Source organism: Petromyzon marinus, chromosome 4, assembly GCF_048934315.1.
Source record: "Petromyzon marinus isolate PM22_M1 ecotype Great Lakes invasive population chromosome 4, UKy_Petmar_22M1.pri1.0, whole genome shotgun sequence".
Taxonomy (NCBI): domain Eukaryota; kingdom Metazoa; phylum Chordata; class Hyperoartia; order Petromyzontiformes; family Petromyzontidae; genus Petromyzon; species Petromyzon marinus.
The window spans coordinates 3,681,987-3,708,942 of NC_133670.1; the positions used below are offsets into that span (position 1 = coordinate 3,681,987).

A 26,956-nucleotide genomic window follows, 5' to 3' on the forward strand; every position below is an offset into this window, starting at 1 on the left:
CGTGCTTTATAATTGTGTTTTTTATTTATTCTGGGCACCTTTATAATATAAGCTACAGGACCCGCACGAGCTTAATCCGGCACTGTCCGGGATACTGTTCCAGTGCCCAACCAGGCTGTTGAAGACACCGTGAGTGGAGTTGAGGGGGATCGGTGGAGGTGTGAAGGGGCCGAGTGATGCCGACGGGCTGCGAGGGGGTCATCCGAGAGGGTGCCCAGTGGGGAGATGAAGCAATGAAATCGCTCCACGTGCAGGTGCTGGGTGGATTACTGCACAGCGGCATCGTGGGAGGTGGCGACGGGTCGTGGAGGTCTCTACCCACTAGTGGATTGACCATGGCTGATGGTGGTGATGATGATGGATGTTGCTCACTCACTTGGCGACGTATGAAACGCCAGAGATGCACGGCGATGTGCAGGGTGTTCAGCAGCACGGTGGAGCTGATGGCCTCCTTGCAGCCGCTGTACAGCTGACCTACAGCGTGGAGCAGAGCAGGGAGCGCGCTGTCCACTATGGCCTGGCAGCTGCTGCTCAGCTCACCCATAGCCTGCAGGAGGGCAGGGAGCACGCTGTCCACAATGTCCTCACTGTGGCTACTGAACATCGGTCCCCAGGTGGCGACCCCTGCTGATGCAGAGACGTTCTTCACGAGTCCCGAGTAGTTGATCGTGGTGGTGGTGGTGTTGGAGGCGTTAATGTCCGAACCCCCACGCCGAGATCCTCCGAGGAGCTCCACCATCGGCTGCGTGAGCAGCAGAACCACAGTGAGGACAGCCGTGAAGATCGCCATGGTGGTGGTGGTGGCGAAGGTCTCTGAAGAACTCGAAGTGGAGGAGCAGCGTGGGGCGAGGTGGTTTCCTCTCCAGGAGCCGACTCCACTCTGACCTCTGCCGTGACGTCACCGGGCCATGACGTCACCGTGACGTCAGAGGTTTCCACGGCTCTTACGTCATTATAGCATTTGGAACGTGGCTGTGCAATGGAACATCAACACGTGATGCACTACAACACTGTATTGTTTATAGAATTGTAATACAATACTAATTATTCACATCTGAGACAGAACATCGGCAGAGGAGGGAGCCTCACTCCTCACTTCTCCCAACCAGCTTAAAAGTCGCTACGAATCTTAACAGCGTTCATTGAAGCTCTGTGGATGTGTAGGCCTTACTTTAACATATATTTCTGTGACCAGTCACAAGCTAATCCCTTAGCTATTTCAATGCTAAATTACTAGTTGCCTCCGTGGATGTGTAGGTTTTTACTTTAACATAGCCATTTCCGTGACCAGTCACAAGCTAATCCCTCAGCTATTTGCACAAGCTAATCCCTTAGCTATTTCAATGCTAAATTACTAGTTGCCTCTGTGGATGTGTAGGTTTTGACTTTAACATAGCCATTCCTGTGACCAGTCACAAGCTAATCCCTTAGCTATTTCAATGCTAAATTACTATTTGCCTCTGTGGATGTGTCGGTTTTGACTTTAACATAGCCAATTCCGTGACCAGTCACAAGCTAATCCCTCAGCTATTGATATGTAAACCCCTTTGTCAAGGTGCCTTACTTCTCCCAACCAGCTTAAAAGTCGCTACGAATCTTAACATCGTTAATTGAAGCTCTGTCGTCCCGACAGTACTGTACCTTTCACCTAAAGACGGCCGCTTGCGTTGTGGCCAAAACGTCGTGAGAATTTTATTGTTTTTTTATTATTTTATTCTCATTCTACGTGACTTTACCGAAAGAACCAAAGAAAATAAAATAATAAAGATATAAAACAATAAAATTCCCCAAATCAAAATTCATATACTGTTGATTTATTCACTCCATCTCCGCAGTGGACACTGCCGGTTGTGTTCCTTCCTTAGCTCCCATTCCCACGTTAGTCTCGACCACCGGCCGTCATCACTTCAAGTTGTGTGTCCTGCCTCACCCCACCTTTCTAAACTAAAATTACGTCCTTAATTATATGAAGTCATATGAAGTCCAATTGACGTGTCCGTCTTCCAGTATCAGTGTAATTCTTAGGATGTGCATCATCTCTACGCTTCCTTGTGCATTTCTAAACATTGGTTCTACTTTCCGTTTGTGATGCATCTGTTTGAAAAAAACGTTCTGCTTAAGGCATATGGCTCAGTTACGTTTCATTATTAAGTTAAGATAACAATAAGCACTTTGTTCTGCCCTGATACACCTCTCTTAATCATTTTCATCCGTCTTCCCCTTCAACAACCGCCCTACGTGTAGATGCACTTCTGTGTTTTCAAGGCTGTGTCCCTGTTCTTTTTGCGTTCAGTTTGTTATTCCCCCGCACCTCCAGTAAAGCATGGTTGGCTGCGTACGGTGCGAAAGAAGTTCACCATGCAAACATACGCTGCGTTGAAAAATGATTCTACTGACTGCAGACCAATCCTGGACAGATTTCTCAATACGAGTGCAATATCGAGGGTACACATCAATACCAACTGAACACAGATGCTAATTCATGGACGGGTGGCAACTCTAGCCATGCCCATGCAAACATACACAACATCTTGACCATGAATCGCCTATGCGGCAGATTAAATGTCAAGCATTATACATTGAATTTCGATCTACTTTTGTTCGTTTTGATTTATTTTGGCGCAGTTTCAAGTAAGTATTTTTAATAGAATTATTGTATTGCCATTTACTGTATAATTGTGATAATAGACCAAGCACTGAGACATTGCCCAGGGTTGGTCTACAATCGAAAAGGTTGCAACCCCATAGCACACCCTCATGTGTTCCAGTGTTAACACATCGTATGTTTGTATCTTGAAATTCTTTCGCACCGTACGTAGCCCACCGCTCCCCCCACCACACACGTGCACAGCAGCTCCAGAGAGCGACTTTTGGGTCAGAGGTAGCCGCATTGTACTGGGGCCGTCCATAAATGAGGGGGGGGGGGGTTGAGAAATGTGACGTCACATCCAAATGCGCAACTTTAAATAAATATAGACAACACGTTCTACGTAATTAAATAGACTTTTTAATAAATATTTTCTCCTACAACATCAGAGTGCAGCGCCACATTAAATAAGCACCACGATGACAATAGTTTAAAGCGATATGAAGCATGCTTTATTTTGGGGGGGGGGGGGGCACAGCTTTGTACCGTCATATTTGAGGGGGGGCTCTGACTCTTTGTGACGCCGCGTGACGATGGGAGGGGGGGTCAAAAATCGTCTAAAATCGCGTGACGTCATTTATGGACGGCCCCCACAGCGTGAAATAGCGCAACAAACCGAACCCGCGTACAGCGAGGGAAGCCCTGGCTGGTTTATCATTCATTAATCTCCAGTTCAGTCACAAACGAATCTCTTAGAGCCGAAGGCGCGATCCAGTATCACGTTGGCATGCCGTGTCAACCCGTACGGGGTTACCCCGTATTGGTGTACAGGGAGATTGAGTTCTCAGGTCCATACGGCTTACTAGAGCCGTTTCAAAACGGGCAAAACAATGTTTTGTGTTTCTCCCCTTGTGATGGGACTTTGTAGGATGAACGTTGAGATTTGTAAGGGGCACGGGGTGACCAATAAGGTCTGAATTGGTCTGTAATAAGAGAGGCAATGGTTAGGGGTTGACAGGTGTGCGTTGGCACTGCGTGCCACGTCGCGTTGTCATACAGCTGACACTCCGATGAGCAATGATTCGGCGACGCACGGTGCCAAAGGGGCCGTCCATAAATGACGTCACGCGACTTCTGACGATTTTTGACCCCAACCCCCCATTGTCACACGGCGTCACAAAAAGTCAGACCCCCCCCTCAAATATGACGTCACAAAGCTTTGGCCCCCCTCCCACCAAATAAAACATGCTTCAAATCGCTTTAAACTATTGTAATTGTAGTGCGTATTTAATGTGGCGCTGCACTCTGATGTTGTAGGAGAAAACATTTATTAAAAAGTATATTTAATTAAGTAGAACGTGTCGTCTATATTTATTTAAAGTTGCGCATTTTGATGTGACGTCACATTTCTCACCCCCCCCCCCCCCTCGTCACACATCGTCACAAATGTCTGATCGCCCCCCCCCAGGTGCGTGACGTCATTTATGGACGGCCCCAAAGACGTTCAACATTCGTGCGTATCCGCCGTGATGTGGGGCGAAGTAATATTCTAATCTTATTATCCGCGATGCCTGCAGGATTAGCTTTTTTCTTCTTCGTCTTCCAAAGCAGATTATTAATGAGAATATTGATGGAATTTCCCCCAGTGCATGTTGGCTGGGGAAGGGCTGTTTAAGACCCGCGGTGAACCCGCTCATCTCCACGTATCGGCATGAAATGATAAAATCGCAGATTTTCGGAAGCGCGTTCGTTTCAAGTGGATGCTTGTTGTCAACACCGCCATATTGACAGCACTCGCAATCATCCCATACTCAATTGAAACTCTTCTTAAGTAATTGCTTATTGTGTTTAGTTCCTTGTCCTTATATCATACCTCCGATTAGCACGGTGGGCTACGTACGGTGCGAAAGAATTTCAAGATACAAACATACGATGTGTTAACACTGGAACACGTTAGGGTGTGCTATGGGGTTGCCACCTTTTCGATTGTAGACCAACCCTGGAAAATGTCTCAGTGCTTGGTCTATTATCATAATTATACAGTAAATGACAATACAATAATTGTATAAAAAATTCTTACTTGAAACTGCTCCAAAATCAATCAAAACGAACAAAAGTAGATTGGAATTCAATGTAAAATGCTTGACATTTAATCTGCCGCATAGGCGATTCATGGTCAAGATGTTGTGTATGTTTGTATGGGCATGGCTAGAGTTGCCAACCGTCCGAGAAATAGCATCTGTGTTCAGGTCGTATTGATCTGTACCCTCGATATTGCACTCGTATTGAGAAATCTGTCCAGGTTTGGTCTGCTATCAGTAGAATCATTTTTCAACGCAGAGTATGTTTGCATGGTGAACTTCTTTCGCACCGTGCGCTGCCAACCATGCTTTAATGGAGGTGCGGGGGAATGACAAACTGAACGCAAAAAGAACAGGGACACAGCCTTGAAAACACAGAAGTGCATTTGCACGTAGGGCGGTTGTTGAAGGGGAAGAGGGATGAAAATGATTAAGAGAGGCGTATCAGGGCAGAGCAAAGTGCTTATTATTATCTTAACTTAATAATGAAACGTAACTGAGCCATATGCCTTAAGCAGAACGTTTTTTTTCAAACAGATGCATCACAAACAGAAAATAGAACCAATGTTTAGAAATGCACAAGGAAGCGTAGAGATGATGCGCATCCTAAGAACAACACTGATACTGGAAGACGGACACGTCAATTGGACTTCATATGCAAATTAAGGACGTAATTTTAGTTTAGAAAGGTGGGGTGAGGCAGGACACACAACTTGAAGTGATGACGGCCGGTGGTCGAGACTAACGTGGGAATGGGAGCTAAGGAAGGAACACAACCGGCAGTGTCCACTGCGGAGATGGAGTGAATAAATCAACAGTATATGAATTTTGATTTGGAGAATTTTATTGTTTTATATCTTTATTATTTTATTTTCTTTGGTTCTTTCGGTAAAGTCACGTAGAATGAGAATAAAATAATAAAATGACACGATAAAATTCTCACGACGTTTTGGCCACAACGCAAGCGGCCGTCTTTAGGTGAAAGGTACAGAACTGTCGGGACGACAGAGCTTCAATTAACGATGTTAAGATTCGTAGAGACTTTTAAGCTGGTTGGGATAAGTGAAGCACCTTGACAAAGGGGTTTACATATCAATAGCTGAGGGATTAGCTTGTGACTGGTCACGGAATTGGCTATGTTAAAGTCAAAACCTACACATCCACAGAGGCAACTAGTAATTTAGCATTGAAATAGCTAAGGGATTAGCTTGTGACTGGTCACAGGAATGGCTATGTTAAAGTCAAAACCTACACATCCACAGAGGCAACTAGTAATTTAGCATTGAAATAGCTAAGGGATTGGCTTGTGCAAATAGCTGAGGGATTATCTTTATTATTTTATTGTTTCCCTTCTACGTGACTTTACCGAAAGAACCAAGAATATAGTATATGAATTAGATCATTTATTTATTTTGCTAACTTTACAATTAATCGTACATTTTAATTGTACTAGTTTAATGTCTTCAGGTTTAGTTTCTAATTCTCTAGGATAAAACAAGTTATTTTGTCAAAAAGAATGACGTTAATTGGCGCATACATTGAAAGTGCAATTTTAAATGAACTGTGTCAGTCTTCAAATACTGTTCTGGTTATTCCCACCTTGTTGGTGTCCCTATTGTCTCCTGCACCCACTAACAACGGAGTTATTGTTGGGATGGAGAGAAGCACAGCCAGCAGCCAGCCACGAAACTCGAGACATAGAATATATTAATAGCAGCATGACTTACACTGCTACAGCAGCGAGGTGGTCATGTAACTATTTACATTCTCTGTGTCGCAAACATTAAATGGCAACTAATCTTTCCGTGGTACGCTTGTCCCCACGATTTGAGGACCAATTCCTTAGCGAAGGATTTACTACCAATTGAAGGATGATACAAGTGAAATGTGAAGTGGTAAGATTGATCTTAGATCATTGCAAGCCAATCCCAGATTCTGAGTGCGGAGTGACTCGGCAGGGCCGACGGCGTGAGCCTGGCACCTTGGGAGTTGTCATGGTCAGGGAGCAATGAGGCCGCGTTACCGGTTGTCTTAGTTTTGGGGAATTCTGTGTCCGCAACTCTGGTCCACAGTAACGATGAAACAAACACAATGTAGAAAAAAAGAACAGTTGCAACTCTTGCAGGAAAATGAAAGGTATTTTATTACAAAAAACAAACATCATTTACCATTCACACAAACAGTATAGTATTATAGTAGTTCGAAAATTAGACTGTGGAAAATAGTCATGTGTAATGATGAAAAATAATGAAAGATAACATTTATCATTATCTTATTGCAATATATGAACGTGTAATGGCAAATTAAAACGATGCGATACAATTTGACAATCCTTTACAGCGATACACTTAATCCAATGAAGTTGAATGTGAACGCTGAAACACGTAAATATTACTGAACATAGCGTGGATAGAAGAAACTGCTCTTTGTTTTTTTCGGTAAAGTCACGTAGAAATAAGAAATAATAAAATAAAATTACAGAATAGCATATTCCCTGGCAGTAGCTACGAGCAGATGCCAGGGGCAGCCAGAAGCGTCCAGAATGACGCAGCTGCTCCCAGGGGCTTACATCATCCGCCCAGAATCAAGAGCGTGACTCGTGTCTCAGGCTGCAGTTTATGACAAGTTCACTACAATAGCATTTAGTTCACCCTGCCAATGTGTAAGTATCAAACCATAACATTACGTATATTTTAAAAATAACCATTGTACAGAATTGATAGTTTTTTATTAATTAAGTTAAATGTAAGGGACATTCGTTGTTTTTGTGTGACTCAGTCTTTCCTGATAAGGCTGATGATGTCATTGTGCTGTGTAAGCGAGAATTTAAGTTTCGGTTTGTATCACCCTTCAAAGTGTAGTAATTTCAGTTAAATATAGAAGAGCACATCACTCTGTTTTACATTCATTATGAGTGCTGAGTGAATTCCATGGCAGTAAACTGCTCACAAACTGCACCCTGAGACACGAGTCACGCTCTAGATTCTGTGCGGATGGAGGAAGCCCCTGGGAGCAGCTGCGTCATTCTGGACGCTTCTGGCTCCCCCTGGCATCTGCTCGTAGCTACTGCCAGGGCTATAAAAGCAGCTCCTGTAGCTGCACTGGCAGAACATCGGCGGAGGAGGGAGCAGCGCTCACAGCTGAAGCGAGCCTCACTGTGAAGCACATCAACAAGCATGGCCCTGAGTGTTTACTTCCCTGCGATGCACGTGATGGAGAGGAGCGTCTGGCCAGGCTGGCCGGTCTGGAACCCCCGCGGTGAAAGTCTCTTCCAGCAGCTGCAGCGAGACATGAGGAGCGAGATCGAGAGGATGGAGAGAATCTTCCGTGGAGTCGATCAGCTCAGCAGCCACACGCGGGCCCCGGGCAGCCACGGAGACGCACTGCTGCAGCAGCCGGCCGTGAGCAGTGGGTTCCAGATTGAAGATCCACAGGAGCAGGGAGGCGGGTTTGTCGCGTCCCTGGACGTGCAGGACTTCTCCCCACAGGACCTGGCCGTGAAGGTGTCTGGAGACAAGCTGGTGGTGGCCGGACGGCGCGAGGTGAAGAGCGGAGAAGTCAGCAGCGGCAGCTACAGCCACAGCTGCCAGGAGTTCCACAGGGAGACGCAGCTGCCCAGGGACGTGGACCCGCAGAGCGTGAGCTGCTGCTTGACTGAAGACGGGAAGCTGAAGTTCAAGGCTCAGCGCCGCGCCCTCCCTGCAGCGGCCGAGAGGGTGGTGGTCATTGAGCAGCCAGCGACAGCGACTCCTGGCACGGCCTCTCAGTCCACTGGCACCACTCACGCGTAGAGTGGCGCCTGGAGCATCCATTCCAACAACCTGCTTCATTGATGTTTTAATTGTGTGGATATTTAGTTAAATCAGTTTCTTCTATCCACGCTATGTTCAGTAATATTTACGTGTTTCAGCGTTTACATTCAACTTCATTGGATTAAGTGTATCGCTGTAAAGGATTGTCAAATTGTATCGCATCGTTTTAATTTGCTATTACACGTTCATATATTGCAATAAGATAATGATAAATGTTATCTTCAAGTATTTTTCATCATTACACATGACTATTTTCCACAGTCTAATTTTCGAACTACTATAATACTATAGTGTTTGTGTGAATTTTAATGATGTTTGTTTTTTGTAATAAAATGCCTTTCAATTTCCGTATTCGTGTACAGGGAAATTGATTTTTCAGGTCCATACGGCTTACTACAGCCGTTTTATAACGGGCAAAACAATGTTTTGTGTTTTTCCCCTTGTGATGGGACTTTGTAGGATGAACGTTGAGATTTGTAAGGGGCACGGGGTGACCAATAAGGTCTGAATTGGTCTGTAATAAGAGAGGCAATGGTTAGGGGTTGACAGGTGTAAGTTGGCACTGCGTGCCACGTCGCGTTGTCATACAGCTGGCACTCCGATGAGCAATGATTCAGCGACGCACGGTGCCAAAGGGGCCGTCCATAAATGACGTCACGCGATTTTTGACCCCCCCCCCCCATCGTCACACGGCGTAACAAAAAGTCAGACCCCCCCCCCTCAAATATGACGTCACAAAGCTCTGCCCCCCCCCCAAAAAAAACATGCTTCAAATCGCTTTAAACTATTGTCATTGTAGTGCGTATTTAATGTGGCGCTGCACTCTGATGTTGTAGGAGAAAACATTTATTAAAAAGTCTATTTAATTAAGTAGAACGTGTTGTCTGTATTTATTTAAAGTTGCGCATTTTGATGTGACGTCACATTTCTCAGCCCCCCCCCCTCGTCACACATCGTCACAAATATCTGACCCCCCCCCGCCCCCCCTAGGTGCGTGACGTCATTTATGGACGGCGCCAGTACAATGCGGCTACCTCTGACCCAAAAGTCGCTCTCTGGAGTTGCTGTGCGCGTGTGTGGTGGGGGGAGCGGTGGCGCAGCGGTTAGCGCACTGCGCTCTGAACCCCGACTACACGAGTTCGAATCCTGGGTCCCCCTTCCCCCTAGGTCGACTCAGCCTCAAATGAGTACCTGGTGCGCGGTGTGTAGTAAACATCGCCACTGGGGGAGACAAAGGCGGCCGGGCGTGGTGCTGGCCAACCACCCCGTCGTGTGCCACAGTGCCGATCTTAATCGGTGCTGCCACTCGCTAACAGCACTTGCCCCAACAGTCTGTCACAGGCTACACGGGGGATCTTTGTCTTTGTTGGACTGTGAGCGCTGTGCCCCAGTGTTTTTATGTATTTGGAACGTCGCCGGCTGTGTCCACGCTGTTCACTTCCCGACGTAACATGGCGGAATGTTCCTCCACGTCGTTGACTTCCCCACATAACATGGCTGACTCTGTCTCCACGGTGTTTACTTCCCCACGTAACATGGCTGACTGCCTCCACAGTGTTCACTTCCCCACGTAACATGGCTGACTACCTCCACAGTGTTCACTTCCCCACGTAACATGGCTGACTGCCTCCACGGTGTTCACTTCCCCACGTAACATGGCTGACTGCCTCCACGGTGTTCACTTCCCCACGTAACATGGCTGACTGCCTCCACGGTGTTCACTTCCCCACGTAACATGGCTGACTACCTCCACAGTGTTCACTTCCCCACGTAACATGGCTGACTGCCTCCACGGTGTTTACTTCCCCACGTAACATGGCTGACTGCCTCCACGGTGTTTACTTCCCCACGTAACATGGCTGACTACCTCCACGGTGTTTACTTCCCCACGTAACATGGCTGACTGCCTCCACAGTGTTCACTTCCCCACGTAACATGGCTGACTCTGTCTCCACAGTGTTCACTTCCCCACGTAACATGGCTGACTACCTCCACGGTGTTCACTTCCCCACGTAACATGGCTGACTGTGCCTCCACGGTGTTTACTTCCCCACGTGACATGGCTGACTGCCTCCAGTGTTCACTTCCCCACGTATCATGGCTGACTCTGTCTCCACGGTGTTCACTTCCCCACGTAACATGGCTGACTGTGCCTCCACGGTGTTCACTTCTCCACGTAACATGGCTGACTCTGTCTCCACAGTGTTTTACTTCCCCACGTAACATGGCTGACTGCCTCCACAGTGTTCACTTCCCCACGTAACATGACTGACTACCTCCACAGTGTTCACTTCCCCACGTAACATGGCTGACTGTGCCTCTACGGTGTTCAATTCCCCACGTAACATGGCTGACTGTGCCTCCACACACTCGCGCGTCCCGCTCCCCTCCTTTTGCTTGTGCCGATCCCGCCTGATAGCCTCCTCGCTTACGGCCTCCACAGGGATGGAGGCGATGAAAGAGGAGGACGAGGAGGAGGAGATTAAGAAGGAGGACGGCGGGGAGGAGATGGCAGCGCCCGGGGCCCCGAGGAAGAGGGAGCCAGGCGCGGCTCCCCACGGGAACTTCATCAACTAGGCGGCCTTCAACCCCCCGGCTCGACGCGTCGCGCTGCTGCCCCGCGAGCTTCTGAGGCGGCTCCTGCCGGAGTCCGCGCCGCCGTTCCTCGCCCTGGACATGGGCTGCAACAGCGGGGTGAGCGCAACTCCACGTTACCACGGACGGGGCTGAGGACGTCGACCGCTGGGGAAGGTTCTGAAACTCTCGGGACGTTCACTCGAACAAAGCCGTGGCTGTGAGACTCGTCCAGTCCCAGTGTGGTATAGTGTACTAGTCACTATGGTAGTGTACTAGTCACTGTGGTAGTGTGGTAGTGTACTAGTCACTGTGTAGTAGTGTGGTAGTGTACTAGTCACTATGGTAGTGTACTAGTCACTGTGGTAGTGTGGTAGTGTACTAGTCACTGTGGTAGTGTGGTAGTGTACTAGTCACTGTGGTAGTGTACTAGTCACTGTGGTAGTGTGGTAGTGTACTAGTCACTGTGGTAGTGTGGTAGTGTACTAGTCACTGTGTGGTAGTGTACTAGTCACTGTGTGGTAGTGTGGGGGTGTACTAGTCACTGTGTGGTAGTGTACTAGTCACTGTGTGGTAGTGTGGTAGTGTACTAGTCACTGTGTGGTAGTGTACTAGTCACGGTGTGGTAGTGTACTAGTCACTGTGTAGTAGTGTGGTAGTGTACTAGTCACTGTGTGGTAGTGTGGTAGTGTACTAGTCACTGTGTGGTGGTGTACTAGTCACTGTGTGGTAGTGTACTAGTCACTGTGTAGTAGTGTGGTAGTGTACTAGTCACTGTGTGCTAGTGTGGTAGTGTACTAGTCACTGTGTGGTAGTGTACTAGTCACTGTCTGGTAGTGTACTAGTCACGGTGTGGTAGTGTACTAGTCACTGTGTGGTAGTGTGGTAGTGTACTAGTCACTGTGTAGTAGTGTGGTAGTGTACTAGTCACTGTGTGGTAGTGTGGTAGTGTACTAGTCACTGTGTGGTAGTGTACTAGTCACTGTGTGGTAGTGTGGGGGTGTACTAGTCACTGTGTGGTAGTGTGGGGGTGTACTAGTCACTGTGTGGTAGTGTGGTAGTGTACTAGTCACTGTGTGGTAGTGTACTAGTCACTGTGTAGTAGTGTGGTAGTGTACTAGTCACTGTGTGGTAGTGTACTAGTCACTGTGTAGTAGTGTGGTAGTGTACTAGTCACTGTGTGGTAGTGTACTAGTCACTGTGTGGGGGTGTACTAGTCACTATGGTAGTGTGGTAGTGTACTAGTTGCTGTGGTAGTGTGGTAGTGTACTAGTCACTGTGTGGTAGTGTACTAGTCACTGTGTGGTAGTGTGGTAGTGTACTAGTCACTGTGTGGTAGTGTACTAGTCACTGTGTGGTAGTGTACTAGTCACTGTGTGGGGGTGTACTAGTCACTATGGTAGTGTGGTAGTGTACTAGTCACTGTGGTAGTGTGGTAGTGTACTAGTCACTGTGTGGTAGTGTACTAGTCACTGTGTGGTAGTGTACTAGTCACTGTGTGGTAGTGTGGTAGTGTACTAGTCACTGTGTGGTAGTGTGGTAGTGTACTAATCACTGTGTGGTAGTGTGGGGGTGTACTAGTCACTGTGTAGTAGTGTGGTAGTGTACTAGTCACTGTGTGGTAGTGTACTAGTCACTGTGTAGTAGTGTGGTAGTGTACTAGTCACTGTGTGGTAGTGTACTAGTCACTGTGTGGGGGTGTACTAGTCACTATGGTAGTGTGGTAGTGTACTAGTCGCTGTGGTAGTGTGGCAGTGTACTAGTCACTGTGTGGTAGTGTACTAGTCACTGTGTGGTAGTGTGGTAGTGTACTAGTCACTGTGTGGTAGTGTACTAGTCACTGTGTGGTAGTGTACTAGTCACTGTGTGGGGGTGTACTAGTCACTATGGTAGTGTGGTAGTGTACTAGTCACTGTGGTAGTGTGGTAGTGTACTAGTCACTGTGTGGTAGTGTACTAGTCACTGTGTGGTAGTGTACTAGTCACGGTGTGGTAGTGTACTAGTCACTGTGTGGTAGTGTGGTAGTGTACTAGTCACTGTGTAGTAGTGTGGTAGTGTACTAGTCACTGTGTGGTAGTGTGGTAGTGTACTAGTCACTGTGTGGTAGTGTACTAGTCACTGTGTGGTAGTGTGGGGGTGTACTAGTCACTGTGTGGTAGTGTGGGGGTGTACTAGTCACTGTGTGGTAGTGTGGTAGTGTACTAGTCACTGTGTGGTAGTGTACTAGTCACTGTGTAGTAGTGTGGTAGTGTACTAGTCACTGTGTGGTAGTGTACTAGTCACTGTGTAGTAGTGTGGTAGTGTACTAGTCACTGTGTGGTAGTGTACTAGTCACTGTGTGGGGGTGTACTAGTCACTATGGTAGTGTGGTAGTGTACTAGTTGCTGTGGTAGTGTGGTAGTGTACTAGTCACTGTGTGGTAGTGTACTAGTCACTGTGTGGTAGTGTGGTAGTGTACTAGTCACTGTGTGGTAGTGTACTAGTCACTGTGTGGTAGTGTACTAGTCACTGTGTGGGGGTGTACTAGTCACTATGGTAGTGTGGTAGTGTACTAGTCACTGTGGTAGTGTGGTAGTGTACTAGTCACTGTGTGGTAGTGTACTAGTCACTGTGTGGTAGTGTACTAGTCACTGTGTGGTAGTGTGGTAGTGTACTAGTCACTGTGTGGTAGTGTGGTAGTGTACTAATCACTGTGTGGTAGTGTGGGGGTGTACTAGTCACTGTGTAGTAGTGTGGTAGTGTACTAGTCACTGTGTGGTAGTGTACTAGTCACTGTGTAGTAGTGTGGTAGTGTACTAGTCACTGTGTGGTAGTGTACTAGTCACTGTGTGGGGGTGTACTAGTCACTATGGTAGTGTGGTAGTGTACTAGTCGCTGTGGTAGTGTGGCAGTGTACTAGTCACTGTGTGGTAGTGTACTAGTCACTGTGTGGTAGTGTGGTAGTGTACTAGTCACTGTGTGGTAGTGTACTAGTCACTGTGTGGTAGTGTACTAGTCACTGTGTGGGGGTGTACTAGTCACTATGGTAGTGTGGTAGTGTACTAGTCACTGTGGTAGTGTGGTAGTGTACTAGTCACTGTGTGGTAGTGTACTAGTCACTGTGTGGTAGTGTACTAGTCACTGTGTGGTAGTGTGGTAGTGTACTAGTCACTGTGTGGTAGTGTGGTAGTGTACTAATCACTGTGTGGTAGTGTGGGGGTGTACTAGTCACTGTGTGGTGGTGTGGTAGTGTACTAGTCACTGTGTGGGGGTGTACTAGTCACTGTGTGGTGGTGTGGTAGTGTACTAGTCACTGTGTGGTAGTGTGGGGGTGTACTAGTCACTGTGTGGTAGTGTGGGGGTGTACTAGTCACTGTGAGGTAGTGTGGGGGTGTACTAGTCACTGTGTGGTAGTGTGGGGGTGTACTAGTCACTGTGTGGTAGTGTGGGGGTGTACTAGTCACTGTGTGGTAGTGTACTAGTCACTGTGGTAGTGTGGTAGTGTACTAGTCACTGTGTGGTAGTGTGTTGGTGTACTAATCACTGTGTGGTAGTGTACTAGTCACTGTGTGGTAGTGTACTAGTCACTGTGGTAGTGTGGGGGTGTACTAGTCGCTGTGTGGTAGTGTGGGGGTGTACTAGTCACTGTGTGGTAGTGTGTTGGTGTACTAGTCACTGTGTGGTGGTGCACTAGTCATTGTGTGGTAGTGTGGGGGTGTACTAGTCACTGTGTAGTAGTGTGGTAGTGTACTAGTCACTGTGTGGTAGTGTACTAGTCACTGTGTAGTAGTGTGGTAGTGTACTAGTCACTGTGTGGTAGTGTACTAGTCACTGTGTGGGGGTGTACTAGTCACTATGGTAGTGTGGTAGTGTACTAGTCGCTGTGGTAGTGTGGCAGTGTACTAGTCACTGTGTGGTAGTGTACTAGTCACTGTGTGGTAGTGTGGTAGTGTACTAGTCACTGTGTGGTAGTGTACTAGTCACTGTGTGGTAGTGTACTAGTCACTGTGTGGGGGTGTACTAGTCACTATGGTAGTGTGGTAGTGTACTAGTCACTGTGGTAGTGTGGTAGTGTACTAGTCACTGTGTGGTAGTGTACTAGTCACTGTGTGGTAGTGTACTAGTCACTGTGTGGTAGTGTGGTAGTGTACTAGTCACTGTGTGGTAGTGTGGTAGTGTACTAATCACTGTGTGGTAGTGTGGGGGTGTACTAGTCACTGTGTGGTGGTGTGGTAGTGTACTAGTCACTGTGTGGGGGTGTACTAGTCACTGTGTGGTGGTGTGGTAGTGTACTAGTCACTGTGTGGTAGTGTGGGGGTGTACTAGTCACTGTGTGGTAGTGTGGGGGTGTACTAGTCACTGTGAGGTAGTGTGGGGGTGTACTAGTCACTGTGTGGTAGTGTGGGGGTGTACTAGTCACTGTGTGGTAGTGTGGGGGTGTACTAGTCACTGTGTGGTAGTGTACTAGTCACTGTGGTAGTGTGGTAGTGTACTAGTCACTGTGTGGTAGTGTGTTGGTGTACTAATCACTGTGTGGTAGTGTACTAGTCACTGTGTGGTAGTGTACTAGTCACTGTGGTAGTGTGGGGGTGTACTAGTCGCTGTGTGGTAGTGTGGGGGTGTACTAGTCACTGTGTGGTAGTGTGTTGGTGTACTAGTCACTGTGTGGTGGTGCACTAGTCATTGTGTGGTAGTGTGGGGGTGTACTAGTCACTGTGTGGTAGTGTACTAGTCACTGTGTGGTAGTGTGGGGGTGTACTAGTCACTGTGTGGTAGTGTGGGGGTGTACTAGTCACTGTGTGGTAGTGTGGGGGTGTACTAGTCACTGTGTGGTAGTGTGGGGGTGTACTAGTCACAGTGTGGTAGTGTGGGGGTGTACTAGTCACTGTAGGGTAGTGTGGTAGTGTACTAGTCACTGTGTGGTAGTGGGGGGGTGTACTAGTCACTGTGTGGTAGTGTGGTAGTGTACTAGTCACTGTGTGGTAGTGTACTAGTCACTGTGTAGTAGTGTGGTAGTGTACTAGTCACTGTGTGGTAGTGTACTAGTCACTGTGTAGTAGTGTGGTAGTGTACTAGTCACTGTGTGGTAGTGTACTAGTCACTCTGTGGGGGTGTACTAGTCACTATGGTAGTGTGGTAGTGTACTAGTCACTGTGGTAGTGTGGTAATGTACTAGTCACTGTGTGGTAGTGTACTAGTCACTGTGTGGTAGTGTGGTAGTGTACTAGTCAATGTGTGGTAGTGTACTAGTCACTGTGTGGTAGTGTACTAGTCACTGTGTGGGGGTGTACTAGTCACTATGGTAGTGTGTTAGTGTACTAGTCACTGTGAGGTAGTGTGGTAGTGTACTAGTCACTGTGTAGTAGTGTATTAGTGTACTAGTCACTGTGTGATAGTGTGGTAGTGTACTAGTCATTGTGTAGTAGTGTGGGGGTGTACTAGTCACTGTGTGGTAGTGTGGTAGTGTACTAGTCACTGTGTAGTAGTGTGGTAGTGTACTAGTCACTGTGTGGGGGTGTACTAGTCACTGTGTGGTGGTGTGGTAGTGTACTAGTCACTGTGTGGTAGTGTGGGGGTGTACTAGTCACTGTGTGGTAGTGTGGGGGTGTACTAGTCACTGTGAGGTAGTGTGGGGGTGTACTAGTCACTGTGTGGTAGTGTGGGGGTGTACTAGTCACTGTGTGGTAGTGTGGGGGTGTACTAGTCACTGTGTGGTAGTGTACTAGTCACTGTGGTAGTGTGGTAGTGTACTAGTCACTGTGTGGTAGTGTGTTGGTGTACTAATCACTGTGTGGTAGTGTACTAGTCACTGTGTGGTAGTGTACTTGTCACTGTGGTAGTGTGGGGGTGTACTAGTCGCTGTGTGGTAGTGTGGGGGTGTACTAGTCACTGTGTGGTAGTGTGTTGGTGTACTAGTCACTGTGTGGTGGTGCACTAGTCATTGTGTGGTAGTGTGGGGGTGTACTAGTCACTGTGTGGTAGTGTACTAGTCACTGTGTGGTAGTGTGGGGGTGTACTAGTCACTGTGTGGTAGTGTGGGGGTGTACTAGTCACTGTGTGGTAGTGTGGGGGTGTACTAGTCACTGTGTGGTAGTGTGGGGGTGTACTAGTCACAGTGTGGTAGTGTGGGGGTGTACTAGTCACTGTAGGGTAGTGTGGTAGTGTACTAGTCACTGTGTGGTAGTGTGGGGGTGTACTAGTCACTGTGTGGTAGTGTGGTAGTGTACTAGTCACTGTAGGGTAGTGTGGTAGTGTACTAGTCACTGTGTGGTAGTGTGGGGGTGTACTAGTCACTGTGTGGTAGTGTACTAGTCACTGTGGTAGTGTGGTAGTGTACTAATCACTGTGTGGTAGTGTTGAGGTGTACTAGTCACTGTGTGGTAGTGTGGGGGTGTACTAGTCACTGTGTGGTAGTGTGGTAGTGTACTAGTCACTGTGTGGTAGTGTTGAGGTGTACTAGTCACTGTGTGGTAGTGTTGAGGTGTACTAGTCACTGTGTGGTAGTGTGGTAGTGTACTAGTCACTGTGTGGTAGTGTGGGGGTGTACTAGTCATTGTGTGGTAGTGTGGTAGTGTACTAGTCACTGTGTGGTAGTGTGGTAGTGTACTAGTCACTGTGTGGTAGTGTGGTAGTGTACTAGTCACTGTGTGGTAGTGTGGTAGTGTACTAGTCACTGTGTGGTAGTGTACTAGTCACTGTGTGGTAGTGTACTAGTCACTGTGTAGTAGTGTGGTAGTGTACTAGTCACTGTGTGGTAGTGTACTAGTCACTGTGTGGTAGTGTACTAGTCACTGTCTGGTAGTGTACTAGTCACGGTGTGGTAGTGTACTAGTCACTGTGTGGTAGTGTGGTAGTGTACTAGTCACTGTGTAGTAGTGTGGTAGTGTACTAGTCACTGTGTGGTAGTGTGGTAGTGTACTAGTCACTGTGTGGTAGTGTACTAGTCACTGTGTGGTAGTGGGGGGGTGTACTAGTCACTGTGTGGTAGTGTGGTAGTGTACTAGTCACTGTGTGGTAGTGTACTAGTCACTGTGTAGTAGTGTGGTAGTGTACTAGTCACTGTGTGGTAGTGTACTAGTCACTGTGTAGTAGTGTGGTAGTGTACTAGTCACTGTGTGGTAGTGTACTAGTCACTCTGTGGAGGTGTACTAGTCACTATGGTAGTGTGGTAGTGTACTAGTCACTGTGGTAGTGTGGTAATGTACTAGTCACTGTGTGGTAGTGTACTAGTCACTGTGTGGTAGTGTGGTAGTGTACTAGTCACTGTGTGGTAGTGTACTAGTCACTGTGTGGTAGTGTACTAGTCACTGTGTGGGGGTGTACTAGTCACTATGGTAGTGTACTACTCACTGTGGTAGTGTGGTAGTGTACTAGTCACTGTGTGGTAGTGTACTAGTCACTGTGTGGTAGTGTACTAGTCACTGTGTGGTAGTGTGGTAGTGTACTAGTCACTGTGTGGTAGTGTGGTAGTGTACTAGTCACTGTGTGGTAGTGTACTAGTCACTGTGGTAGTGTGGTAGTGTACTAGTCACTGTGTGGTAGTGTACTAGTCACTGTGTGGGGGTGTACTAGTCACTATGGTAGTGTGTTAGTGTACTAGTCACTGTGAGGTAGTGTGGTAGTGTACTAGTCACTGTGTAGTAGTGTGTTAGTGTACTAGTCACTGTGTGATAGTGTGGTAGTGTACTAGTCATTGTGTAGTAGTGTGGGGGTGTACTAGTCACTGTGTGGTAGTGTGGTAGTGTACTAGTCACTGTGTAGTAGTGTGGTAGTGTACTAGTCACTGTGTAGTAGTGTGGTAGTGTACTAGTCACTGTGTGGTAGTGTACTAGTCACTGTGTAGTAGTGTGGTATAGTACTAGTCACTGTGTGGGGGTGTACTAGTCACTATGGTAGTGTGGTAGTGTACTAGTCACTGTGGTAGTGTGGTAGTGTACTAGTCACTGTGTTGTAGTGTACTAGTCACTGTGTGGTAGTGTACTAGTCACTGCGGTAGTGTACTAGTCACTGTGTGGTAGTGTACTAGTCACTGTGTGGGGGTGTACTAGTCACTATGGTAGTGTACTAGTCACTGTGGTAGTGTGGTAGTGTACTAGTCACTGTGTGGTAGTGTGGTAGTGTACTAGTCACTGTGTGGTAGTTTACTAGTCACTGTGGTAGTGTGGTAGTGTACTAGTCACTGTGTGGTAGTGTACTAGTCACTGTGTGGGGGTGTACTAGTCACTATGGTAGTGTGTTAGTGTACTAGTCACTGTGGGGTAGTGTGGTAGTGTACTAGTCACTGTGTAGTAGTGTGTTAGTGTACTAGTCACTGTGTGATAGTGTGGTAGTGTACTAGTCACTGTGTAGTAGTGTGGGGGTGTACTAGTCACTGTGTGGTAGTGTGGTAGTGTACTAGTCACTGTGTAGTAGTGTGGTTGTGTACTAGTCACTGTGTGGTAGTGTGGGGGTGTACTAGTCACTGTGCGGTAGTGTGGGGGTGTACTAGTCACTGTGTGGTAGTGTGTGCGTGTACTAGTCACTGTGTGGTAGTGTCGGGGTGTACTAGTCACTGTGTGGTAGTGTCGTAGTGTACTAGTCACTGTGTGGTAGTGTGGGGGTGTACTAGTCACTGTGTGGTAGTGTACTAGTCACTGTGTGGTAGTGTGGTAGTGTACTAGTCACTGTGTGGTAGTGTGGTAGTGTACTAGTCACTGTGTGGTAGTGTGGTAGTGTACTAGTCACTGTGTGGGGGTGTACTAGTCACTGTGTGGTAGTGTGGTAGTGTACTAGTCACTGTGTGGTAGTGTGGGGGTGTACTAGTCACTGTGAGGTAGTGTGGGGGTGTACTAGTCACTGTGTGGTAGTGTGGGGGTGTACTAGTCACTGTGTGGTAGTGTACTAGTCACTGTGGTAGTGTGGTAGTGTAATAGTCACTGTGGTAGTGTGGTAGTGTACTAGTCCCTGTGGTAGTGTGGTAGTGTACTAGTCCCTGTGGTAGTGTGGTAGTGTACTAGTCACTGTGTGGTAGTGTGTTGGTGTACTAGTCACTGTGTGGTAGTGTGGTAGTGTACTAGTCACTGTGTGGTAGTGTACTAGTCACTGTGGTAGTGTGGGGGTGTACTAGTCACTGTGTGGTAGTGTGGGGGTGTACTAGTCACTGTGTGGTAGTGTGTTGGTGTACTAGTCACTGTGTGGTGGTGTACTAGTCACTGTGTGGTAGTGTGGGGGTGTACTAGTCACTGTGTGGTAGTGTACTAGTCACTGTGTGGTAGTGTGGGGGTGTACTAGTCACTGTGTGGTAGTGTGGGGGTGTACTAGTCACTGTGTGGTAGTGTGGGGGTGTACTAGTCACTGTGTGGTAGTGTGGGGGTGTACTAGTCACAGTGTGGTAGTGTGGGGGTGTACAAGTCACTGTAGGGTAGTGTGGTAGTGTACTAGTCACTGTGTGGTAGTGTGGGGGTGTACTAGTCACTGTGTGGTAGTGTGGTAGTGTACTATTCACTGTAGGGTAGTGTGGTAGTGTACTAGTCACTGTGTGGTAGTGTGGTAGTGTACTAGTCACTGTGTGGTAGTGTACTAGTCACTGTGGTAGTGTGGTAGTGTACTAGTCACTGTGTGGTAGTGTTGAGGTGTACTAGTCACTGTGTGGTAGTGTGGGGGTGTACTAGTCACTGTGTGGTAGTGTGGTAGTGTACTAGTCACTGTGTGGTAGTGTTGAGGTGTACTAGTCACTGTGTGGTAGTGTTGAGGTGTACTAGTCACTGTGTGGTAGTGTGGTAGTGTACTAGTCACTGTGTGGTAGTGTGGGGGTGTACTAGTCATTGTGTGGTAGTGTGGTAGTGTACTAGTCACTGTGTGGTAGTGTACTAGTCACTGTGTGGTAGTGTACTAGTCACTGTGTGGTAGTGTGGTAGTGTACTAGTCACTGTGTGGTAGTGTAGGGGTGTACTAGTCACAGTGGGGTAGTGCGGGTGGCCATGGGCCTGAGACATGTTTACAAAAATGCATTTTCACCTTTCTCCCACAGATGGAATACACTACCCCATATGCGCGTTGTTCATCAAACACGTGAGTCATGGAAATTCATCATTAGCTCCAGACTTTTTGTCAATTAACTGCTGGATGAAGGCCTATGCCATGCCATGTTGGTCACGGGTGGTTTTGGCAATCAAGGTTGCTGAAGGTGCGTGTCAAGGACTGGTTCAGACATATCACCGGTTTGAGGCGTTTATTAGATATTTAAAGTTGCATTCATGTCAGTAGCTGAACATCGAACTTGGTCTCGTTAGATTTTTTGACCTAGAATCACTGCGTCATAGGTTTGTATTGAATAAAGTTGCATCTAATACTGTGGCCAGAATCAAAATATTCATACTGGAGGAATGCGATGAGCGATAAAGCTCTTTTTCGCAGACGTCCAGTAGAAGGAGGGTAAGAACGTTACAACAACAAAAAATACAAAACATGATAGTAGTCTAAAGTGCAAGAGAGGTAAACACATCACCCAAACACATACAAATAAAACTAAACCATCCCCATCCTACCGGGCAAAGCCCACTGAGGTATTAACTTATTTTCATTTTGAATAATGAAGTACTCCATCCTCGCATCACGTCTGTTTTTTTACGACATTCTCCAGCAAAGAAACAAACCCGCCACCGGTGTCCTCGTGTTTTCTCGCAGGAGCTGACGGTGGCTGTGTATCGGCACCTGACGGGGCTGGACCAGCCCGAGGGTGCACGCTCTGGGCAGGTTGCCCGCGTGCTGCCGCTGTCTGTGCTGGCGTGCGACCTGGACGCCGATCTGGTGGACCGTGCGCGGGGCGACAATCCTCACCCGGAGGTCATCGCCTACGAGGCGTTTGACTTCATGGACACCGCAGCACGAGACGCCGCGCTGGACGCCTTCCTGCGACGCCACGGCCGGGCGCGCTTTGACCTGTGCCTGTGCATGTCGGTGACGATGTGGATTCACCTGCACCACGGCGATGCCGGCCTGCGGCGTTTCCTCGCGGCCGCCGCGCGCACCGCCACCTTCCTGTTGGTCGAGCCGCAGCCGTGGAGGTGCTACCGAGCGGCCGCGCGCCGCCTGCGCCGTCTGGGGCTGGCCGAGTTCCCCCTCCTGCCGGATCTGCGGCTCCTGCGTGGGGCTGGCGGCGGTGGCGGCCGCGCGGAGGCCGATGAGCTGGCCGCCTTGCTGGGAGAGGAGGGAGACATGCGCTTGCTGTCCAGCCTGGGCAGCACCGAGTGGGGGCGGTCCCTGCTGCTGTTTGGACGAACGGGAGTGGCCTTGGGATGCATTGACAAAAGTACCGATTGAAACTGCGTTGCTGCTGTGGCCTTCGAGGATCTGTTGCCTATTTGGAGAGAATTCGTGGTCGGAAATGTTAAGTGTTTGTCAGTTTTTAACACCTTTATTTGTTGATGGTACATTGTTTTCTCGTCGTGCGTGTAAATGCAGCATGTTGTTGAAAACGTATTATAATTTATCAGAATATTATATATAAAGTGACAACAATGCAAAACATACCTTTTTTGTAGCTCTGAAAAGAAAATTGTATACAAAATGAGTTGTCAGTTTTGAAGGACCCAACCAGAATCATTTATGATAAAGGGAATGAATGTTTTTTTTTTATATAAATGGGACAACAGCATCTCATATAATGGAAAATGAATATCACCAACTTCAAATCATTGTTTGGAGGAGGCATTTTGAAAATTATATCAAACCCAGCCCATGGAAGACATACACAAAATATTTCCTCTTCACATGCGATTTTCCTCAAATAATTTAAGGCAGCTCATGATGTGACAGTGGAGGCTGCTTTGTAAAGGTGAACTATGTCCCTGTTTCCTTTGGATTTCCACGTGCATCTGAAATATTATTGAAATGCACATGTAAATGTTTTGGATACGCCACTTTTATATTTATAGTGAAATAAAATCTGAACATTGTAAATAGTTGATGGGTGCATTGTAATTGTGTGAAGTCATAATTGCCATTCATCCTCCCATTAACCACAACATCTGGTATGGAGGCAATCCATCCCATGTTCCTGTCCAGTGAGCTCCCTCCGCTCCATAAATATCTTTGTTGTGTTGTCTATATGCACGGTTTGCAGAGTGCACTCAGACTGACATAAGTGCCGTTGCGATATCACCACGACCGAGTGGCAACTAGCGTGCAATGCTCTGTTTGATAGATATGTTTCAGCAGTTAAGGGTGAAAAGTTAGACAAGCGGGATTTGATTGCTGAAAAAAAAATCTTCGGGTTGGCCATCGCAAACGATGATGACTGCCGAGAAGAGCTGCTCATAGCATTTTCCTGCACGCTGGTGGGAAGAGCCCAGCAACTTGAGCGGAAGCATCGATCGCACTGTCGGCAAGAGTTGCTCGTCTGCTGAATGGGACTTGTGTTGTGCCGTTACTGGTGTTGATGCCGATGGGCTCTTTCACGTTTTTCTTTAATCCGCTTGGCTGAGTCGGCTATGGAACTTCACTGCTTACAGCTGCTCTCAAAGTAAACATCTAGAAAAAATATCTACGGACAAAAATAATGCTTACCCAATGTTACTGATAATCTTGGACCAATATCTTTAAATGGTAACTGTTTGAGGCCAAACCAGTGTGATGAGACCCATGGAGATGACACTTCTCCGTTGTACCTACTGCAAACAGGGTACGCAGCAGCATTGGTGCCTGATTAGATTGCTTGAAGTGGAATCTGATCATTTGCTGTAACTGCTGCAATGGAACAATCTTTGCGGTGGCGGAATGTTATGACACGTCTGTTATTCATAGCCATGCACTTAGTGTCCTGCCTCGCACAAGCATACAATGTCACCGACCATCCAAAATTATAATTTCAATCATGAAAGAATCTTACAAGTTAGTGAGTTTTTTTTCGTACATACGTCAGGAAGCAGCTGGTTGTGTATGGAGCTGGTTAAGCATGGGGCTGGTTATGCATGGGGCTGGTTATGCATGGGGCTGGTTATGCATGGGGCTGCTTATGCATGGGGCTGGTTATGCATGGGGCTGGTTATGCATGGGGCTGGTTATGCATTGGGCTAGTTATGCATGGGGCTGGTTATGCATGGGGCTGGTTAAGCAGGTGTGAATTATCGTGTGTGGGAGGGAGGGGAGTCAGTCTAATTTCCAGTTTAGTCAAGTAAACTCAGGGTCTCTGGAGTGGCATTCATGAGGGGGCCCCAGATATGGGACAACTCCCCTTCCCTATTCCTCAGTTTAAGACTCAAGTGTTCTAAAGCTACTACACCGTTGTCTCGTGAGTAGAGCTCTGAGTAGTGTTCTACCCACCTGGCCATTTGCTCTTGTTTATCAGTGATGATGGCCCCTGTGCTGGATTTAAGGGGGGCAGTCCTCCTGATGTTTGGACCAAAGGCTGTCTTGATGCCTTCATACATGGCACGGATATTGCCAGTGTCAGAGGCGAGTTGGATCCTACTACTGAGATTCACCCAGTAGTTGTTGGCACAGCGTCTGGCGGTCGTTTGAGCTGCACTGCGAGCAGCTTTCAGTGCCCTTAACGATCCTGTACTTGGGACTTTCTTGTACTTCAAGAGCGCCATGCGTTTGGCTTGGAGGATGGGTTCCAATATAGCCAGGTGTTCCTCAAACCAGTCTGTGTTCCGCCTTGTCTGCTTGCCGAAGCTATTGATGGCTGCATTAAAGATGGCGTCTCTGATGTATGCCCACTTTGTCTCCACGCTTCCATCTGGTGTGTCGTGTAGGGACTGCTCAAGGCTGTGTTGGAAAATCGAGGGAGCTCTGGGAGGGATGTCTTGGCAGAGTTGATGCGTAGGTAGCGCTTTTGTTTGAGTCTGTGTATCTTTTTGGGGCGTAGTCTGACCTTGCTGGATACCAGCGAGTGATCGGTGTCACAGACTGCACTGTGGTAGCTGCGTGTGATGAGTACCGAGTTGAGGAGGGCTCGTCGGGTGATGACGAGGTCCAGTTGGTGCCAATTAAGAGACCTTGGATGTCTCCATGATACTTTATGTCATGGTTTTGTGAGAAAGAATGAGTTTCTGATACAGAGATTGTGGTATGAACAAAGTTCCAGTAGTCTTTGGCCACTGGCATTTATCTTTCCAATGCCATGATAGCCAAGGCATGCGGGCCACGCGTCGTGGTCAGCCCCAACCCTTGCATTGAAGTCTCCCAACAGAAACATGTGCTCAGAGCTGGGGATTTTGCGAATAATATTGTGAAGCTCTTCATTGAATTGGTCATGAATCTCCGGAGGTGAGTAGAGTGTTGGGGCGTAGACACTCAGGATGTTTACATGGCCAGAAGCAGTGAGCAATCTCATGAGTAGAATCCGCTCGGAGCCTGCAGTCGGTGGTTCTATCATGCCAAGGAGTGTGTTTTTGACAGCGAACCCAACACCATGTTGCCTTGGTTCGTTCTGCTGTTTTCCTTGCCAGTAGAAAGTGTAGTCACTCTCTCGTAGTGAGCCACTGCCAGCAAGCCGGGTCTCCTGCAGTGCCGCAATATCGACATGGAGTCTCGCCAACTCCCTGTCGATAACTCCAGTCTTGCGGATGTCCTCAATCTGCAATAGATCTTCGGAGAGTCCAGAACACATTGTGCGTACATTCCAGCTTGCAAAATGAAGGGCTGGAACCTTCTTTCGTTTTGTTTTGCTTTTGTCTGGTGCAAGTTTTGCAGCCCACTTGTCTGGTGCTGAACCATAAGGTCCAAGCACCCATTGGAGCAGGTGAGCCGTGGCGGGAAAGGACCTTATTGGCCGGGGGCTGCCCAGCCTGAGGCGGGTGGCGGTAGCTATCCATTGGGGTGCAATGACCCCTCCCACCGACGATGGCAACCCGTGGCGCCCATTTTTTACGCCAATCTAAAATGAGCTTATAACCCGTGACTGCTGCCATCCGTGTTTCTTGGCCACGATTAGGTGGCCGAGGAGTGTCCTCTCCCCATTTTTGCACCTCTTGTTAGTGCAAAGCCCGGGCAGGTTATTCTGGAAATCCTGGGTTGCCCATGCGTCAGGATCCCCCCTCGGCCTTGCCGGTGATGTCCAAAGGAGTGCGTAGCACGACGTTTGGTACCAGTTTGGCTGCAGGGGCTGCCGGGAATGTGCCGCAGTGCGTCACAAAACCGCCTGAGGGGCCCCACTCCTGATTTTCTGTCGGGGTTTACTCCCTTAGCCATTGACTCTCCCGAGACACTCACAAGGCAGTGAGAAAACCGCGTAACCCTGGGAGGGGCCCTTACCAGCTACTGACAGCCGGGCCAGCTGTGCCTGGGACTCGCGTAAGGCAGGGTCGTCACGCCCTGAGGTAGTTTATCACAAACTACCCGCTACCACACCGCGGGGCCAAATTGGTCACCCCGTGCCCCTTACAAATCTCAAGGTTCATCTTTAACATCTTTAACATCTATTTCTGTGACCAGTCACAAGCTAATCCCTTAGCTATTTCAATGCTAAATTACTAGTTGCCTCTGTGGATGTGTAGGTCTTTACTTTAACATAGCCATTTCTGTGACCAGTCACAAGCTAATCCCTCAGCTATTTGCACAAGCTAATCCCTTAGCTATTTCAATGCTAAATTACTAGTTGCCTCTGTGGATGTGTAGGTTTTGACTTTAACATAGCCATTCCTGTGACCAGTCACAAGCTAATCCCTTAGCTATTTCAATGCTAAATTACTAGTTGCCTCTGTGGATGTGTAGGTTTTGACTTTAACATAGCCATTTCCGTGACCATTCACAAGCTAATCCCTCAGCTATTTGCACAAGCTGATCCTTTAGCTATTTCAATGCTAAATTACTAGTTGCCTCTGTGGATGCGTAGGTCTTTACTTTAACATAGCCATTTCTGTGACCAGTCACAAGCTAATCCCTCAGCTATTTGCACAAGCTAATCCCTTAGCTATTTCAATGCTAAATTACTAGTTGCC

The 26,956-nt window shown here is 47.8% G+C and overlaps 1 protein-coding gene across 1 annotated transcript; it reads left to right on the top strand.

Moving 5' to 3' along the window:
* Nucleotides 1-10,966: 10,966 nt before the first annotated feature.
* On the top strand, nt 10,967-22,975 carry LOC142906404 (pre-miRNA 5'-monophosphate methyltransferase-like; the record flags this gene model as incomplete). The annotated part of the gene is made up of 3 exons (XM_076054083.1): nt 10,967-11,231; nt 21,043-21,083; nt 21,699-22,975. Coding segments are annotated over 3 exons (942 nt in total), but the record flags the coding sequence as incomplete, so codon positions are not given.
* Between the last annotated feature and the right edge of the window lie 3,981 nt (nt 22,976-26,956).